This window comes from Electrophorus electricus, chromosome 15, assembly GCF_041902795.1.
Source record: "Electrophorus electricus isolate QZ-2024a chromosome 15, ASM4190279v1, whole genome shotgun sequence".
NCBI lineage: Eukaryota > Metazoa > Chordata > Actinopteri > Gymnotiformes > Gymnotidae > Electrophorus > Electrophorus electricus.
The window spans coordinates 15,235,712-15,256,950 of record NC_137511.1 but is presented as its reverse complement, the minus strand read 5'-3'; the positions used below and the strand labels follow the sequence as shown (position 1 = coordinate 15,256,950).

Genomic DNA, 21,239 nt, shown 5'->3' with positions numbered 1-21,239 from the left:
TGCAGTGTATTTTTGTAGGATTAAGTCTTCATAGACTTCAGCGTATTGTGTGTTGTAGCTGCTTGATATGGGTTATGATTTATTTCTCTGGTTCTCAGTACTTTTCCAGCATGCAGGTTTTAAATCTAGGTTCCAGTGCTTTGCTAACTGTAAATGACAGATTTAGTTTGATGTTTTCAAAGTGATGGGTACCTCTCTCAGCGAGCTTCAGGGCTCCCTTGTTTCTGCTATGCTGCATCCGTTCAAGATTGCTGTGTCTAGAAAAGGTATCTGTTGAAGACTGGATGTCACAACCCTGACTAGGGCCCGTGGCAAAAAGGCGGACTGATGAACCAGGTTGTGAGTGTATGCGGCAGTAATGTAAGGGTGGAACAGACGATCACAACTCCAAACACACAAAGGGGTGGTATAGCGAACTGTTTGTATTGTGAAATAGTGGTAGAAAAGATACACACACTGACACACCAGACTGACTTCAGGTGGGCCCACGCCGAATAATAAAGAAACAAAAAATTTACTCACCCAGGAGGCACTAAATAACCTGGTGAAAAACAAAAAGACAAACCAAAAGACACTTCCATGCCCCCCTGACTACCCACAAAACACAGACAAAACCCACAAACTGAAAAGTAATCAGCAGTCCACCCTACACCTGGTGTGATGCACACAGAACACATACAAACCATATATAAGTATATACAGAAAATCCATATACAAATATATATAGATAAGCCATATACAAATATATACAGAAATGTCATATATAAATATGTACAGAGGTTTCCAAGTGATGTTACAGGACAGGACACTCCAAAACACAGTATCAAAAGTCACTATAAATTATCATAAGGGTCAACACACAGAATAACAGAACTATCTGAACCAAAAGCCCAAAACGAAGCCAACAGCTGAGCCACATGCAACGCAAGGGTGAGCACCAAGATGCCTCCAGAACAGTGCTTTCAGGGGTCCTGATATAGCTGTCCAGAATCCCATCAGGTGTCACCACTAACTATAAGAACAATGTCATCAGTGGAACGCAGATGTCCAGCTGGACCCAGGACAGAGAAAGAGAATACGAGACGCATGCATGCAGACACTCCCCAAATCACAACAAATACAGAACGCAAGAACACTAGAGTGTAACCATGGTTACCCTTCCCATCTGCCATGGTGTTGACTGTCCTGAGTGCCATAACTGCAGTCTTATCCACCTTTCTCTGTTTCAAATATTTTCCTTCTGTTCGCATATAGCGAATCGCTGCTCAGAGATGCTATCCAGCATTCTAACTGTAGGGAGTTTTCCAGCATTGTAAACGTAGGAGTGTAAGAAGTTGAGTGTAGGAAGACATCAGGAGACAGCTGGCTGCTCAGTGAAGCCTTAGTATTTTGATGGAAAAATGTTACAATGCAGTTGCATTTTTTCAGCTGACTTCTCCTGTCTGCATTATCCATGACTTCCTTTATGACTTTATTCAGTGTATAGCCAAAACAAGGTAAGTACATCCATCTTGATTTTGGATAGACTGAGATTCATACCTGCTACCCAAATTGCTCCCTGATTTTCCACTCGGATGAAATCCTCAGAAGTTGCTGATGAACACTGTCTGTGATGTGCTCACCTAGAACACAAGCGCACAGGATTTGAGATCCCAGTTCTGATAAATTAAGTTTAATTAATAAGTTACTGTCAGATACGGTCATCTTTTTACTTGAAATCCACATTTCAGCAGAGAGCACCAGATTTTTTTTTGTAGTGCTCTCTACCTTCCGCATGTATCATGTATGCTCATATGTGTGTAAAGGTTCTGTGTGAATCAGTGTGGGTATGCAGGGCCTTCGTAAAATGTTGAAATCTTTCTTCTTCAGCAAGGCTTACTGCCTGTAATTCTGCCTGTAAACCGTCAAATTCAGTATGTGTGTGATGAGATTTGGTTGGACTCCTAAATAAAATAAAGAACATTATATGCAATCAAACATTTATAATAGAGCATCAAACAGCATTCTTAACAAGTAAGTGATACAGCAAATTCAAAAACAAATTCAACAGTGTAGGTGTTAATGAACACTAGAACGGTGCATATATGGAATCCACTACTACAGTGTTAAACTTTCCAAGGTGTTAAAACATTAATGCTATTAGAGCTTAATCTTACTAACAGTATGTGTTTTTTTTGTTTTGTTTTTTTTACATCTGTAGATTGCAGAGTTAATGTCATTTTGTTACACTCTACCTGGAGTTATATTTGTCAACTTGGCAGTGTTACTGTCACATCTGCAGCCACCAACCTGCCTCCATTGAACTACATTCCCCATAATCCTCCTGTTTGTTTCCAGTCCCCTGAGTATTAGTTTCACCTGTGTCTAGTTAGTCTCCATGTCTCTTTCTATAAATACTTACCTGTTTCTGTTTGTCTTTGAATAGTATAGCAATGGTTTAGTCTTTCCAAGCTCAGAATGAATACCGCTTCCAAGACCTGGAAGACTGGTTTAGGAAGCACAGTTCTAATGGTAAGATCACATCAAATGGTCTTACATGAAACCAAAAGCAGTGTTGCAACAATTAGGTCTAACTCCTCCTCCATGACCCTACCAACCCCCCTCCCAGAAAACAACTATGTAGAAAAAGTCAGCAGGGCATAAATACCAGTGCATCAAAAACCAGGTTAGTGATGTATTTCTATGATACTTAAACCTTCAATAACAATCAGTAAACCATAATGACACCCGCTCATCAGAATTATATAATGGTGATGAAATGACAACCAGGGCAGATCTGTGACCTCTTTTCTAAGATGTGTGCACTAGTTTAGTGCCTAGTGGTAGTTAATCACGTTCAACACATTAACTCTGCTTTAAGACGAGTTTTCACACTACCAAATTTGTTGAATGATGTATGCCATACTCTATTTAATAAGATTTAAAAACTTACAACATGTAAATAAATAAGAATTACTTAGATATTTATGCATGTGTCAGAACAACTACGCAGTTTTGTGTGCATGTGTGATATATATACGTTCCTCCAATTCAAAATGTATATTTCCCAGTTATTTGTCATTGTTTACTGTGGTATGCGTCATATTAGTACATTTGGAGCATACATTGGTATCCCTAATGAATACCTTATAACAGTTATGACAGGTATGTTACATTTTACATGCTAATTATATGTTTGTGAAGACTGTGAAGTGAAAACCTAGAACTATCCAAAAGAGGGCGCTGATGGATGTTAGTAGTGCCTTTACCCCGATACACTGAGCCTGCCTAAATACATTTTATCATTCTTTACGGATTCCTGGTCTGTTTGAATTTTTGCACTCACATTAGGTTTTAGAATCTAATTATTTTTATTCTTTTCCGGGGAAACATGGTTCTATTTCTATGGCACTCCCATTCTGGATCATTTAAGCCCTTTTATTCCTATGTATGTTCAGTAGCCTTTAGCAATACCTAGTTGGGTATAATGACAGCTGTAGCTCAGATGAAAACCTATTAGTATATGAATGACTTGATAATTAGCAAATGAGTTTAATCAGGTGTGTTGAATCAGAGAAAACAAGACATTCATTAAGAGTAAAGGTGACTGCTGACCCATAATATATAATTGTAGGCTTTTTGCATAGATCTACTGTTTCCTCTGATATTTATGTAGAGTTTTAGTATTTTATCAAAGGTGTTTTGTTGAAAGAAAACAAAAATACTTGGACAATGAGCAGTAAGTCTGACACACCTGTTTAGACTTGGATTTGTCACCCATACATCAGAATGTTATACCTTATAATCTGCACTGTTAAGATTAGAAACCTTCTCAAGAGATTACAAGGTCAAGTAGAAGCTTGTCTAAACAAGTTGGCAGTGTATTACATTCATGACCTAAACACACATTCTTGGGAAATAGTCATTGGTGGTGTTTTAGGAGAGCATGCAAACATCAGAGCCAAGTGGTTGTACACAGTAAAAAATAATATTATGTAGGTATGGCATATCTTTAGAGATGAAGACCGACTTACTGAGGAGACCAAGGAGAAAATGAGTTTTGTTCTTTGCAGTCACTGCTATTTCAGAAGAGGTGAGTGTTATGGAGTCGGGACTTGCTCATCAGAATGCTACTTATGGTGTTTGGAGAGAACTTGATTGGTCTTCACCAACAGATCAAATTAGAACTGTGTGGGTGAGGTTGATGGTGACCTTGGTGCTGCAGACAACTCACAATTAAGTCCACTTGGCAGCAAGGATGTTTGTTGCAAGGGAAAAGCAACTTTACAGGTTTGTAACTTGCCTGTACTGTAAAGGAAAAGGAGATTTTAATTTTCAGTGTTATGCTTCAGTTTAATGATCTTTGATGCATTTATATTAAAAGCTTCCTTAGTAACACTGAGTTTATAGCAAACCATTGATTGCTTTGATTTTACTTAGATGGCTGCATCTGGTGAAGGAAGAGAGAAAGGTTGTAGCTATGGCAACAAGGATCACTATTTAGTCAGTTTAATCAGTTGACGAGCTATGCTGGCTAAACTAGGGCTAATTTGGTCCTCTAAAGAACTAAACAATACTTTCCCCTAATCCAGTTAGTGATCCAGATAGCTCAGGATAATATCACCCACACAATACCAACCCAATACCAACCTAATTTTTTTGTAAAAATTAATCTTGTGTTGCCCTTAATCTGTTGCAAATATTTGCACAAAAAAGTCAATGGTTCAGTGTAATTCATAGGTCCAAGATATCTAGACAGATAAAGTGATCTACCAGGTCTAACTTTTGCAGAGGCTTTGAGTGTAATTTGAACATACGGGACACGGGTAATTTTTGGGTAAGTAAAGCCTCTTTTCACTTTTTGCTTGGATTTTTCTAAGTGCAAAGTAGAGAAGATGGTCTAAGAATTTTAGCAGGGGATGCCCATCACTTGGAAATGGGAAGGAGCCTTCATTGGCACAGTGCACGGGGTCATTTTTGTCTCCTTGGTACAGAATTCCACAATGGATCCTTTGTTTGGGAATATGCAGATATTTTAACTGCATAAAAAACTCAAATAAAATATCATAATACTTTACCATGCTATTTAAAAAAAAAAAAAAAAAAAGGTGACCAAATTGATTTCTTACAGAGCAGGGAGATTTTGTAGAAAGCACTTCATGTTGCCTGCCAGTCTTCTATGCTTTTCTGTGTATGCACTGCTGTCATTGAGGAGATCCGTGCCGCACCCCTGACCTGTACTGACCATGACCTGAATGTGGAGGGGAAACGCGGGTTTCCTTCCTGAGATGCCTCATGGATGCTAAGATGCAGGGCTTTCGCCTGTCCAGCGCCTGATGGCGACAACTGTGTTTATAGAAAAGGCGTGTCACTGCCTTTTCACCCATGTTTCATCAAAACAATTGAAGATAAGACAGAAATGGAGTAAATGGCATGTTTGGTGTGATTTTTTCATCCTCGCAGGCCTTTCCCACAACCTTCAAGATGTGAATTTTAGGATGTTATTTCTCTGTGACTCAGGAATCGTGTAACCACTTTCTAAGCAACTAGAGAATGTAATGTGCATTTCCTCAAGGGTGAAACAGAGTTGCAGAAATCTGTGATTTGTTTGAACTGGGTAAATCAGTTCAGCCAAAGAACAGTCAGCAAGAGAGCTGTAACCAGAAGGTTTGTGATTAAGAAATAACTAAACGCATTTTCTCAGTCATTGGTAAGATGAGTTGGTTGGTTGTTGTGTAACTAAAGACTAGAAAGCGATCACTCTAACAATAGAATCATCTGCCATAAGAATCAGGATATGTGACAACATTCCTCTCTGATGTTTTCATTTTGGCAGTCTCAGTACAGGCACAACACCTCTGTAGCCTTATCAAATGTCAGTACCTTATATTTTGCAGAATGACTATACACTTGTTTTTTGGCAATTAAATGTGTTATGCAAAGCTAGACCCTAGAAAGCAGTAAAGCCATAGCTGTGTAAGCACATATGTGCACATGCATGAGTTAAGGTGGGGTTTGTTTCTAAAACATAAACAGGATTGATTTAGAGCTGTAACCAATTAGAAGTAAACCATGACGTATAAAAAGCACTCTTTTGGCTGAATTACATTGCTCTGTACTGAGTGAAGAAATTATACAGATCACAAATCAGCTCTGATATTCACCTATTTTTTTTTCTATGAATGAATTTGTTTATACGGTTTGTTCAGTAAAGATACAGCAGTAAAATACTGAGTTTGTCAGTCAGATGAGACTTTAATATGATGACAAATGAAAATCAGATCACATTTTAGAAGTCATTCATCGAGAAATCCAGATAACTGTCCCCCTGCCTCCCAATGTTCATTTTCGTTGTGTTGTTGAGTAGAAACAGTGATGTGGCATCAATAATGCATTTTTTTGTTTTGATAGGAGCCAGAATGGTTGTCTTTTATAGTACTACCATAGCATTATCCTGTGACTGGGCTGGCTCGTAAACAGAGGGGAGCTGAGAGTGTGTATCCCCAGCAGAAATCTGCAACAGAGCCAAGCACTGTAGAACTAATCCGTAAACCAAACACTGTACAAGCGGTGTCTTTTATTCATGGCTGTGTGTTTGGGCCTGGGCTCCTTCTCCCATGCTCCAGAAGGGATGTGCTTTAGAAGCAAACCCATGATTCCAGCCCACATGTGCACTCCAGCATCTACTGATTGGTGGAGCCTTATTTAAACCCTTTAATGGCCAGGAGACCACATGCAGAAAAAAACCCACACATGCCTCAGCTGTGTATTTCATATGATATCCACTGCCTATTGTATGTTTTATATATGTTGCACATTTATATATGTGGAAATGTAAGGTTGAGTTCTTTCACTGTGTGCTTTATCTAATACCAGGTGGCATGAGTTTGTCATGGCTTATTCTTGTGGGTAAGATGATTGCAGACACCGCTGTTTTAAATCAAAAGATCCAAAGTCCACCCAGGAATGTGATAACAAGATATTTTAAGGAAACCAAAATAATGAAGTCATTTATCATTTTTGATACAAATTCCCTATTGCATTTCATATGACCTATCCAATGCCCAGAGAAAGAATTCTCTGCCCCAGACAGAATACTTCTGCAATGAAAATTGCTAATTAGAATGTTTATGTTAATTGAGTCCATCATTCAGCTGGCATCCTGCCCACCAGGGTAACCCAACTCATCGATCTGCCATTGTATAATCCTGTGATACTGGATGGTGGCGTTGAGAATAAGGCTCGTGCTCAGGCTTGTGAGGCACTTGTAAGATGATCCTCCGTGGGCTTGTTTTTCTCTTTACCCATAAATAAACACATGTACACATGCACTTAGGGATGTACGCACATGTGCACGTGCACACACACACACGCACACGCGTGCGCACGCAGCGGTGAAGGCACACAGTGAATTCTGGGCCCACTAGCCCTTGTCTAGTGGGTGTATTTATAAGTAATGGAGGCTGCCTAGCCTTGCATGCCAGGGATGGTTTGCGTATTACTAGAACAGCCAGCAAAGGCCAACTGCATTCCTGAACCCCTCAACATCTCACACACAAAGCTGCATGCAGCCCCGTTCCTTCTCGCTGCTGTGCTCAGTCTCTCTGTCTCTCCATTTCTGTCTCACTGTCTTTTTTTCTCATATTGTTTCACACAGGCACACATACCTGCCCATACACTCACTATATCATCTGGAGTTTATACTAAAAAACTGGAGTTTCCATCCAGTTCCTGTCTGAAAGAAAGCAGCATTCATTGTTAGTCCTACTGGTGGTTTTCATTGTGAAAAATCTGTCAGCTATAGACAGGGCAGGCAGGAACTTTCTGGAATACCAGAAATGCTCTTCGGGAAATCAAATAAATGGCAAATCTCTGAGCCTGAGAGCTCTCGAGCAGCCAAGACTTCCTACTGCAGTATCGTTTCAAGAGGACAATAAACCCACAGGCCTGTTTCCATCCACTCACTTCCATTTACAGCACTTGTCGCCACTCCGGGATGGATTAGGCCAGGATGGTCTCAGCTACAGAGATCACCTGGTCTGCTTCTATCTTAGATACTTCTATCTATCTATCTATATATTTTTTTCTGCTGTAAAAAAATGAAAACACAGGAGAACCATCCAGGCAAGTGACAAAAAAAGGAATTGTGGAGCGGCCAGTTATTTATGCAGTACCTGTTTTGTCCAGGGCTCCCCACCACAGCCCAGGGTGGAGTTCCAGACATTGGTACCAGTACCTGGCCCATGGGACCCCTCAAAAGAAAACTAACTCATTTAGTTACCTTATGCCTCTGCACAGTGAGACAGACAGAATGTAGTAGGATAGAAGTTTGATCTGCAGCTCTATATTTTATGTTTGTTTCATTAAATAATCACCTGAAATTCCAAATGAGAGATATTTAGGTTTTAATAATTTTTCTTTTTAATAATTTTCTCTCTCCTTATTGTATATAGTGTACTTTATTATTATTATTATTATTATGATTACAGCAAATGTATTTGTAACTCCACAAACTTTGCACGCTCACATAAATGCAATTCTTTTAAGAAAAATTGCATTACCATGTACTGGAAATTTTTATATAATATTAATACTGGAGAAATAAAAATCTAATGTAGCAGTACAAAGAGAAGTAGATTAATTATTTCAGTACAAAAAATTACTTGTCAGTGTGTGGGGAAAAAAAGTCTTGTAAATTAGCAAGCAAGTGTGTGTGTGTGCATGTGTGTTTACATGTGTTTCTGTGTGTATATGTGTGCGTGAATGAGGGAGTGTCTGTCTGTCTCAGTTGATCAAGCATGCACACAAAGGTGTATGACTAGTGTGATTTTCTCTTGCTAACATGACCCTGAACATTTTGGCACCCACTCTGGATTTTACATTCAGAATCCAGAATCCACAAAGGGAAAGTAAAGTCAACTATCACTGCATGCAGTGCACTTCATCTTGCACATTAAGAACATCAGGACACACAGTGCCTGTACAATCAGGGTGTGTCTACACAGCATATACAGACAGAACACACATCGCTGGTCACAAGCATGTGTTCTGATTGGCTGCTGACTGCAGAGTGGTGGGGCATAGTCCCGTCCTCATGGTGTCCTGTGAGAAGTGGAACACTTTCAGTTCTTCCATATTAACTCTCTTTCCTCCTCTTCTTACTGACTTTCTCCGACCAGGGGTCCCTCTAGCCCCTGGCTGACACGGTCTTGCTGACATTTGTTCAGGTTGTCGTTTGGCCAGAGATGGAAGGACTGTAGCAAAGTCTAATGCCAACAGGAAATGTCTGCTTGACTTTAACTGGATTTCTCATTTCAGATGTAAGGCTGAAAAACATCGTTTATTGAGCTCTCTCTCTCACTCTCTCATGCTGTATTTTTGGTCACAATCCCTCCTTTTCCCTCTCTTTCTGTATCTCTCTCCTGTGCCTCCCTCACCATTCTAACTCCTTATCTCCCTAACACATCCTCTCTTTCTCTCTCACTCTCTCTTTTTCATACAAAACCACACTCAGTTCTGATGTGGGACGATGGTATTCCAGTAGGATGAGAAGCAGCTAGCAGGACAATGTCGCGACTCTTCCCAGCACTGCCCTGCAGGGGAATGGTTGACACTCTTTGTGCTGCAGAAAGTAGGCAGACACCAGTAAACCAGGCGTGCTAAACGCGAAAGCAGACCCACACCGTGAGACCCAAGTTTACTGGCTTTCCAAGTATAAATGAATTAGCTAATTACACATTTATTCCCAAAACATTGGTGGAATTCCCTGATCCATAAATAAGAAATATTCCATATACCTTCTATCCACCACATAGAATCAGCTTGTAGCCCAAAACATCATGTTTTCAGTTTTTAAAACACATTTTCTGAAATTATATCCTATTTTTTTCAAAACACAATTCTAAAATTAAAATGAAAATTTTAAATGTTTCATCATAAGATAAAGACATGTGAACCAAAAACATACCATAGCCTTCAGGGGTTGAGCCTTGAGGTCTATGACGTTCTCCTGGTTCTCTTCCTCTTACAGATTGCACTAATGCACAAGCATCACGACTATTAAATATGTGGTATTGAGCACAGTTTACAACTATTTTCCAATGTCTTTCCATAAGTCTAAATGCAGATGTCACTCTAGTCACTGTTTCTATTTAAAGGAGCAATAAGACATTTTTATCACCAAAAAGTAGCAAGAAATATTTTGCAGGTAATTATTTATTATTTTTGCATTTTTATATCAAGTGCAGCTCACATAACATGAAGAATCAAAGTGCTTTGCAGTCCCCAATTGAATCAGTTTATGATCCATATGAAGGGGCCATGTTTAACATATATTTAGTAAGGAATAGCTTAAACATCCAGACCACAAGGTGTCAGTATAAATATTTCCTCTTTGCATTTCTTTATTCCAAATGAAGGTCAGTTTGGCCTGTTCAATATTTTTATATTCAACATATGTGTTAATATGTAATAGATCTGTCTGGAACCACCTGCTCTAATTATGGTCCTCCACTCATTCAGTTTTTCCTGTATGAAAGGACTTAACTGCATTACTGTTTGTTCACTGGCAAAATATATCTTAGGTAAGTGTGTTTAAAATGGTGTTTTTAGGTCTGCATGACAATATATGGATAATTGTATTTTGTAATGAATGTTTGCTTATGGTTATGTAAAAGACATTTACAATTCTTGTGTATCCAATGAATATTGTTTGAAGCTTTGCCAAAATAATTTTCTTTTTATTAACTGAAGAAAATGTTTGTTGATTGTGTTCTAGATATCAAATGAAAAAAAATACAGCATGCTGAGCAATATCTTAGGAAATCTGAGAATACTGCACTATGCTGAGTGATAGCTTTGGAAAATCTGAGTCTTTGAACTCTTCACACTAGCATTCTGCAGTGCTTTAGCCTGGGTCTGCTAGCAGGCAAATAGAGGGAAAAGCCCTGTTATCAGAGCAACCATCAAACTGTGTTTGTCTGTGTGGCTCTGCATGCGTTTGGCATGTGTGAGTTTGCAAACATGTTTGGCGTATGTGCGTCTGCATGTATGTTTGGTGTGTGTGGGTCTGCACATATATTTGGCATGGTTGCAGGTCTGCACACGTGTGGGGCGGGGAGCTGCGTGTGTGTGTGTGTGTGTGTGTGTGTGTGTGTGTGTGTGTGTGTGTGTGGGGGGGGGTTTGCATGTGTGTTTGGTGTATGTGTATCTGTATGTGATTGCTGTCTCTATGGTCAGTCTCAACACTGGAGGAAGAGCATGACTGCACGGCCTGATTTATGATGTCACTGCACATGACCTTGTGACCCTGTGACTCTCTGTAGGTTTGAAATCATGTTTTCAAAGAAATAAAATCCATCCCACTCAGTGTAACTCCATTCCGAATGGCATATACCAATCACAGTTTAGGCTTGGGTTAGGTCAGCTGTTCTGCTCTTAGCTACTGTCACCTCCAGGCTTCTGTGGTTCCCTGTGTTAGGATACTGTACTCCTAAACTGCATAAAGGGGTCTTAGTGCTCCTGCTGGGAGCAGGGAGCCAGCTGTAGTGTTGATATGAGACTTCTGCACATCAGAGGGGCAAATCAGGGCTGGGTACAATGAGGCCATCTGCCCCAGGGTTGGTGTCCTCTCTGTATGAAGATAGAGTGAAGCTAAAACTGATCTGGGGTGGAGGCATATGGTATTACAGAGGTGATAGCAAAGCCATAATCATGGGTTCAAGATAGCACAGTACTGTCATACTCTGGATAAGAGCGTCTGCTAAATGTGGTTGATGTAAGTATAACATACATTTAGCTTGTTTCACCCTGGCAAGGTATTACAGCACATGCTACAGCTGTGACTGTTTTAACTGGTAGGCAAGAAACTCCTCACTTCACACGTGATGCTCATATTACAGAAATTCTCTCTCTCTCTCTCTCCTTTTCTCTCTCTCTCTCTCCTTTTCTCTCTCCAGGAAGGAGTGTCTTTGTGGGAGGCCTGCTCTTCTCTGGATCTTGGTAAAGAACAGTGTTCAACCAGTGAGTCTTGACAGCTAGAGTTTCACTCCATAAGCATATAAAAAGAGCCACCAACTGAGAGAGAGACAGACTGAGAGAGACAGCCATCTACAGAGAGAAAGAGCCTTAGAGAGAGACAGCAGCCAACTGAGAGAGAGAGACATCTACAGAGACAGACAGCAACCAACTGAGAGACAGAGAGTTCAACAGCCACCGAGAGAGAGACAACCACTCAAAGAAAGATACCTAGAGAGAGAGTGCCAGCTAAAGAGAAATAGAGAGAGACAGCAGCCTACACACACACACACAGAGTGAGAGAGAGAGTGAGTGAGTAGCCTAGTAAGAGAGAGCATGCATGCAAAAAATAAAACTACATGTGGCTGTGGGCACATAGGATGCCAGTGGAATCCAAGCATGGGTCAGCCTGCAGTGCTCAGTGTTGAATGACATCTAATGCATCACAGCATAATAAATCCCACTGTGCCTTAAGGCACTGGAGGTTGATTCCACTGAGCCTTGATTACTGGTGTAGAATTAACATTGCAAGAAGTTTAGATTTCAACTCGGCATGAACATTTTCAGAATGTTCTGGGATGCAGAAACCGAATGCCTAGGTTTGTTCCATCACAGAATATGTGCATGTCATCAATGTACATTCTCAAGGGTGAACTATTATTAGGGATCCAAGCACTGTAGGCACTGGAGCCTTGTTGTATTTGTTTAGGGTTTTTCTTCTTCTGATTCTACCCTTAAAATAATCATGCAGACCAAACTGTAAGGCATAGAGAAATTAAAATTGGCCTTAACTACACAAGCTTAGCCTAAGTCATAGACTCAAAATTTAAGAAAAAATATGAATCCTTGGCTTTGCCGGAATTCCACAAGCTCCACCGCTAAATTTTAGCCAAGATGGATTTTTTGATAATTTGCAATACTTGCAAGAGTATGAACCTCAGTACTCACCAAAAATACTTTGAAATTTGCAAACCGTGTGGCTGTCATTTGTCAATCACCAGTTTGGAGACAGCTTAATTTACTTAAATAGTTGAATCTCAACAATGCTTTCATCAATCTTCATGAAATTTGATAAGCTGATAGAGAATATGACAGATACAAACTGGCCAATGTTGATCAATAAGGGGTGCTATAATATGCAAAAAAACTGTTTCTCATCCACCATTTGTGTGATCAAGTCAAAACTTTGCTTGTGGCATCTGTGTGCGATCTTCTATCAGGATACTTGATGATGTCATAACTTCTAAAACATGACTGCCATCTGCCAATTAAATGTCATCAGACTTAGCATTGGCCAGTGATGAAACTTGCATGGTATGTTCAGAAAGGGACTTTGTTCAAGCCTCCAAAATATTAATACATTTGACCAAAGGGCGCTACTGCTGAGTTTACGTAGAAATACAAGCATATCTCTTACATGATTTATCAAAGGAACATGAAATTAGATTCAAATCATGCACTCCAGAGAGATTGACAACTTTGCAATTACAAGGGTTGTAATATTTTTTCTGCAGTTGCCAACTGGTTGCAAAAAACCACTTTTTTTTTTCCAAAATAGTGCAGGGATTTTCATGAAATACCATCAAAATTGGTGTTCAAATGCTCTACAGAGTCTGAAATTAAATAATTATCAAAATATTGACCTTTTGAGACTATGTGGTTGCAACACATTAATCAGTACTAGTAAGACACTTATTCCTGTCTTTGGACTCCTACTAAATACATGTCAGTAACTGAAGAGTGCATTCATCTAAATCTGGTTTTAGTACTGTAAACAGTACACATTCTAACTATGTAAATACAAAATATTCTTAGTTTCTTAGACCATAATGAAAAAACTCAGCTTTTCAGTGTCTTTTGTGGCTCAGTAAGTTGAGTAACAATCTGGCAGCACAAGTGTGTGTGGGCCAATTCCCAAGTATGATGCACTCTAGCAAAGAGCATTGTTAATGACCCCCTTCAGCATTTGGGCAGTAAAGCTTATAATCGAAGCATATTTTCTTCCAGTTTGTATAGAAAATTAGTTCTATCAAAAGTTCTAACTTCTTATAAAAGTCAAAGGAGCAACAAAATCGGGTTGCCACATAGCCCCAGGGGGAGCTTAGTATGTCCAGTGAGCTTTGTGTCAGAGACTCACAAGGGTGCTTCGATCCCTCTATCGCTGCCTATTATCATGAGGACGATGACGATGATGATGACGATGACGATGATGATGATGATGACGAGGATGATTATTATTCCCACCTATTTCTCAGTAGGTGGCTTTCTTTCAATCTTCTTCTTATTATTTCAGACAAAATAACTACATAAATAAGTACATAGTACAAACATACATAGTAGTAGTCAAGAGCAACACCCATAGCATTTGCAATCATGTGGGAGAGAGCGTCAGTAGTGCTGCATTCCTGTATTCTAAAAGAGGAGAACTACGACACGGTGTCACCACACAGGAGCTGCTGGTGTCCTCTCCTTAACTGTATATACACATAGCTTAGCTGACATTCCCAGCTGTTGGTACCCTGTCTGTCCATCTTCCCTGAACTGAAGCGCTAAAGACCACAGTGGATAGACCTGCACTCTAATCAGGCCCAACACCTGACAACATCATCAGTGTATGTCTCTTTAATGAATGGTAGTTTCAGTACTATCAGATGTAAATATATGTGTATAATTTTGATCTCTGTTTTCAAGAATGAATTACTAAATATTTGTGGAAACAGGGACGGCCCACAACTGAAAAACAATGTTTTCATTATTCAGTCTTAGTGGGTTTTTACATTTTTTTATTTCACCATCATTAGTACAGGATATCAGCTTATAGACTGGGTTAAATGCTAATAATTTCAGTCTGTGAATAGAGTCGTTAATGATTTATTTCAGTCTATTCTTTTGAAAAACCTGCTTGGGACAGGGGTTAAAGAACAAGCACACTGACGGCTCTGTTTCCCTGACCGTCCCTCTTTGTCTTCTGAAAAGCGAGAGAAAAAAAAAGAACGACAGAGTACAGGATGGGTGGTGTGACAGACAGCAGTTTCCACAAAGACTCGCCCCTCATTCCCGCTCTCTGTCCTCTGTCTCTGAAAATGAACAGCTCTATTCTTCTGAAGAGAAACATCATTTTGAAATAGCTGAGGAAGAACAGTCTGGAAGCCTGTCAGGAGAGCTTCGACTGAGTCTGGGTAACATTTTGGGATGGGAGACTGAAGAGGAAGAGGGTATAAAGAGCAGGAGGCATCGTTAAAAATGTCAGCGCTTGACACAGAGAGCTCCTGATTTGCTCTGGGTGAGGATAGTTCTAACCCTTCTGTGTTTTGGCCTTTGGTTCAACCATAACTGTGGAATGTGAAAATAAAGGGGGGTGGGAATACTGCCATGCTTCACACAAAAGTGACTTTTCACTGACAATCACTCTCAGTGGAAGCAGGAATGTTTCTGTGATCGGCATCTGTTCGCCTGGTCACAGGGAAAAAGCACAGGCTGTGCTGGAAACCATGCAGACTATTTATGTGCCAGTGGATGGCAAGTTGCCAAGTGTTGTAAAACTTCTTAATCCAGTTTTATTTATGGAGTCCCATAAACTAGTTTTATTCCAGTTGTAGTGAATAATGTCCAATTGCATTCAGCAAAAATTTGTTTTTTTGAATGCACATTTACAGCTGTTGCAATTGGAAAGTCAATTTAGAGAAACCCAGGTTGTAATCTTTTGAAGATTACATTACATATCCATTGCTGGTTACACCCACAGCCTGGACCGGGTCATAACAGACTTAAATCATTGTAATTTCCATTTTTTTTCTGGATCATAATGTAAGCATGTGAGTGAGTCTTGGACCATAAGTGAATGTAATCCGAACAACTGGTCAGATCTCCTGGTCTCACACAGTTATCACTCCTGAGAGGCCAAGACAGAGTGCTGTATGTGGGTGTGTCTGTAACTTGAGAGTGTGCTCATAAAATCAACTGATACCATAAGCACTGACTCCCTTGACCATTCAAAACATATGCTGCAGCCTTTTACACCTGTTCCTGGTGAGAATGCATTCATGTAAATGTATTATTCATGGCTACGTGTAGAACTGTGTGTGTATATTTTGCCTGCACATATGTGTGTATGCACCAGTGTATAATTGTTACATTCAAAAAGGACTTAATATAGCAAACCCTCTTTACTTAGACATACTTGTTTTCATGCTAATCGAACAGAAGATGACACTCTGTGTGCGTATGGTTCATTCTAGGCTGGACCCCAGTACTGTGTGTTGACGTGGGCATATACAGAGCACCAACCTCTGATTCATCACACAAATCTTCTCTCCATGGCAGAGTGACCACATGCTGGCAGAGACCTTCCAGCCCAGGTGTGGGTGGAGAAAATGCCCCTCACCCTCCTCAGCTCTGCAGATCACCACTCACACTCTTCATGCGGTTGTTACTGTGCTGCTTCCTGTACTGGTGCACCAACACACACTATGTAGCCCCACAAAAAAGAGGGGCTTGTACGATATCTATCTATCTATCTATCTATCTATCTATCTATCTATCTATCTATCTATCTATCTATCTATCTATCTATCTATCTATCTATCTATCTATCTATCTATCTATCTATCTATCTATCTATCTATCTATCTATCTATCTATCTATCTATCTCAGTGTAAATATAGCTTTTTGGGATGAAAAATTTATTTCTCTGGGGCCAAAAATGAGACGAGAACAGACAAAGCTGCAGGAGATGTGGTTGAGAAGAGCTGGGGTCGAGATGAATGCTAATACAAAAGGAGAATGAATGAGAGAAAGCAAGAGAAACATAGAAAAATGGGAAAGACAGAGCAAGTTGATTTGTATAGCACTCTTCACACACAGTGGCAATTCAAAGTGCTTACACAGATATTAGAGAGACACCTGATTCGCATGTATGTAGATTTTATATTCCAAAGACACCTGACACCATGCTCTCGGACACATTCCACACTCATTACTAAAATAATAGATTGTTAGATTCTTTCCTCTTAACTTATTGAATACTAAAGCTATTTGAGTCACATGCCCACCAACAGTTACTCTCTCACACACACACACACACACACAAACAAAACACTCCCTTCCCACCAGGCACAGTCATTTGCCCCATTGATGGTCTCACACATTTATATGAAGCAAATGTTTCAGACTCACTCCAAACTGTCCATCTGCCACAACCTCAGCCTGACACAGAGTACACCCATGCAGTCCATGCCCCCACAGGTCATGCCCCCACAGGTCATGCCCCCACAGGCCACGCACCCATGGGCCATGCCCTTGGGGAACATCATTAAGTAAACTTTTGGATTATAATTCCAAATTGAATGGTTTATATGGAATAAACATTAAAATAAAACAATAGATATCGTCTTAGATATTCAATTAAACTAATAAATATGACACAGTTACTAAAGCACCATCAATAAAAAAAAGTGGAAAAAAACATTTTCAGATTCTTCTAATTATTCTTGTCACTTTATCCTCTAACACAGTTTACGTATTGAGTAACTCAATGTGTATTCTGTCTTTAAGATAATGGTTAGTAAATTATAGTTGACTAATGTACGTCATAGTTAAGTGTGTTTGTACCTAGCACACGTCAGTTGGACAACATGCAACTGCCTCATTTCATGGTATTGATGTAATAATTGCTTCTATTTTTAGGCCTAAGTGTGTTATGTAATAGTAACAGTTGTTCTACTACATGTGAAACATGATATATTTTACAGTGTCCTACAGCTTTGAACTTTATTCTGAGCATCCCTGCTGGACCATTCTCTCTCTCTGTGTGTGTGTGTGTGTGTTTGTCTGTGTGTGTGAGTGTGATTCTACTGGATGACTCACTGTTTCCATAGCTGCTGATGATCTGAAGGAGATGAAAACATGGAGTTCCTCACCACAACAGAATAATAGAATGCTGACTTAGAGCAGCTCTGGCTCCCTGCAGTAACATGAAACAACCTGTAGGGGATGCTGCCATGAACCCAGCTCCATACAGAAGTGAAGAAACCAAGGGCAATTGCAAGTTTCCAACTTTGTATAATTTCCCCTTTGATTAGGACCTAAAATCGGAAGATTTCAAAGCAACAATTCATTTTTAATTTTGTCCATTTTTAAATTATTATTATTATTATTATTTTTTTTTATAGTTTATATGGAATAATTCTTACTCAATTTCACATAACAATCGCTTTAGAGTTTTCCCTGCTCATGTTAACCTAATTCAACACATCTGCTCATTATCAAACCTTTCCTCTTTTGGATTGCGTATGTCAGTGGGAAAAGCACTTAGCTGGGGAGTGCTGCTTCTCTGAAGGAGTGCAGCTGAGCAGAACAGAATTAGCACCTGCATGCTTACCAGCAGAATGCTGCTGGGGAAGCAGCGTTACACTCATGGGGGAATCATAGAATATAAAATCTACATACATGTGAATGCCAAAACATCTGCTCTGAAACAGCTTTCTAAAGAATATCTCACTTTTCTTAGCTGCAGAGAAAGTCTCTGGCATTAGTTACATCAGTGCCCATACAGTGTACAATGACAATAAAGGCTATTCTATTCTATTCTATTCTATTCAGAAGTGAGATATGGCACGGAATATCCTGTATGTGAGGTAGGAAATATATCCAGCTTTGCTCAACCAGAAGGTTCTATCTTACTAAATGTCCCAGAAAAAAGAAAGTCATATATCCAGTTATCATGATTTTATCCTTAACAAATGTCCCTTCATGCCTACTTCCAAGAAAAGCAGAAGAAAATGCTTGTGGCATATTGCAGTGCGATGCAGCAAGGTGCAGTGTAATGCAGTGCCATGCAGTGTGGTGCAGCATAGGGCAATGCGGTGCAGTGAAATGCAGTGTTGTGGAGTGATATGTATTGTGGTGCAGTGTAATACAGTGTGAATGATTGGATGTCTGCCCCTCTACTGAGTGGACTTGTTAGAGTCCAGGCTGGCTGTCAAGTGGCCTGCCGTATGATGAGTGGGAGCCTGACCAGGCCTGGCGGCCACCGGGCTGTCTCCTGCCCCCTGCTCTGCCATGCCTCTGCTGGAATGTGATGACTGGCACAGGGAACAGAGCCCTGTATTCAGACTGAAAGCCCCGTGGCTTTGGCTTGCCCTCCACTGCCAGACACGCCGCTGCTAGACAGGTGTTCTCCAGAGTCTATCTGCTGGGCCTCCACTTCTTCCCAGCACTGCTGTTTTAAGAAGAGCGAAAATCTGACTATTGTAGATCTGGGAAATACTAAGAATATTGATCCATCCATTCTCTCCTCCTGCACGCCCCAAAAATCACCAATATAACATTACATTTTGACGATCTATTCTGTCTGCTTGTTGTGCAAGTACACTGATCATTTTCTGTTACAACAAATGAAAAAATTAAACAAATGAACCCAGTGTAATAATCATAGTCATTTTTTATGTTTCATGCTGGGTTATCCATCATGATGTCACCCATAATGATGTCATGTCTTTTCTTGAGCTACACTTTATCCCTCAGTTCAACTGGATAGCTTCTAAAATCTTTGATCAATATATGGAAGACATGAATAAGCCAACCACAGGTCATATACTTTATTTTTGTTTACATTTGCCAACATATCCCCTTCAGTCTGCAGAATAGAAAAGAGTGGAGAGTGTAAGTGATATTCCACTGTTCCATCATCCATTACTAATCACTTTACCTTAGTTGGCCCTTTCTTGCACAGAAGGAGGCTGCCTTCCTGAACAGGAAATGAATTAGTAACTGCTAGTCCATCCCATATATGTGATTACAACACACTTAACTTACTGTTACAGTCAAACTGCTGTTATAGTCAAGCCAGCATGGTGTATATTTCTGGGTGATCATGACTAGAGATGGATACTAGGGATGGATCTTCCTGCTTTAAGACACTTGAAGCAACTCGTACACTTCTGCCCATCTCATGCACCGATGCTCAAGTCCTTCATGAGATGATGGTGTCACTGGAGCAGGATTGTCTCTAAAACCTCCTGAGCGAGACCAGAAACTTCAGAAACTCGGTTTACGCACCTGCTAAAAACCGGGATGCCCTCTCTCGTCTCTCGCTGCCTCAATTAGCCCTGCAATTTCTACACACTAATCTCTACACTGTAATTCCTACACACAGTACTCTACACACTGTAATCCAAGAAACCCAGATGCTTTTGACGACTATGGCTGCAGCGTGTTTAAGTCATCCAGGTAATTGAACTGTCTAGCACTGATAAATCAAGGTGTCTGGACTTGCAATGTAATCCTGAAGGCATTTTTCCACTCGTCCAAAGGCCTTTATCAGTTCATCAGAGTGGGAAATGTACAGGCATTTTCAGACCTCAGTCAACTGGCTCAGGTTTGTTAAATGATAATAGGGTGTGATAGGTGGTTCAGCTGAAGTCTATTTTAGACTCCAGGGAGGATGCTAGGATGTTTTATTGCAAACTTTCATTTAGATTTAACTGTATCCACTTCTATAGGAAAGACACCTAAATCATTATCAAGGACATTGATGAAATTGTCTTGTGTTAGTAACACTGATGAAATGATCTTGTGTTAGTAACATTGATTAAATGTTCTTGTACTTAGCAACATTGATGAAATTATCTTGAATTTACTAACACTGATGAAATGATCTTGCACTTAGTGTTGCCTTCTTCATTGGCAGGGTCCTAAACCACAAACTTCCTTAAGTTGCTAGTCAGTGTTGCCAAGGAGTCATGACATATTTTGGCAGGACCCTATCAAATTTCTTCTGTTGTTTTTTTTTTTTTCTTCAGTGTTATGGATTATTGTCACTGGAATGTTCTGGATGATGACCCATTGTTTTGTGTTTAAGATTACAGACAGACACGCTGACATTTTGCAGCAGAGATTCCTCCTAAATCTTACAATGCAGAGCTAAATTTCTTCCATTTCCAAACTATCTGCCTGACTGTGATGAAGGCCAAGTCATTATAATTCGCTTTGTAAGCCCTATATCAGTGTTTCTCCAGCTTTTTCTCTCACATATTTGTCTTTCTATTTTGTATTTTTCTCACAGACATCTGGTGCATGTCTGGGGTTTGCAGGGAAGCTTGCTTCACCCCCTGCTGTTCTCTGTTGGTTCCTCTGCTCTGTCCTCTCAGTAGGGTTTTTGATCACTGATCTTAGGTCCTTTTTTGGTTCCAGTGTGTAATCCTATATGCCCTTTTAAGACTTTCACCACCATGGCTAAACTAAA

General features: G+C 40.0%; 1 protein-coding gene across 9 annotated transcripts; it reads left to right on the top strand.

The window, feature by feature from the left end:
* Positions 1–923: 923 nt before the first annotated feature.
* On the top strand, positions 924–19,538 carry LOC118242428 (uncharacterized). Of its 9 annotated transcripts, XM_081698310.1 has the most exons (5): positions 924–1,496; positions 11,937–12,000; positions 14,173–14,248; positions 16,233–16,352; positions 17,872–19,538. In XM_081698310.1, the coding sequence occupies exons 1-5, from the start codon at positions 1,393–1,395 to the stop codon at positions 17,940–17,942; spliced, it is 435 nt and encodes a 144-aa protein (XP_081554436.1). In that variant the 5' UTR covers positions 924–1,392; the 3' UTR covers positions 17,943–19,538. The 9 variants fall into 9 exon arrangements, 1 of the variants encoding a protein (XP_081554436.1); XR_014117355.1 differs by lacking the exon at positions 924–1,496 and adding an exon at positions 3,934–4,072 and having other exon boundaries at positions 16,233–19,538; XR_014117354.1 differs by lacking the exons at positions 924–1,496; positions 14,173–14,248 and adding an exon at positions 11,522–11,755.
* Positions 19,539–21,239: the final 1,701 nt, after the last annotated feature.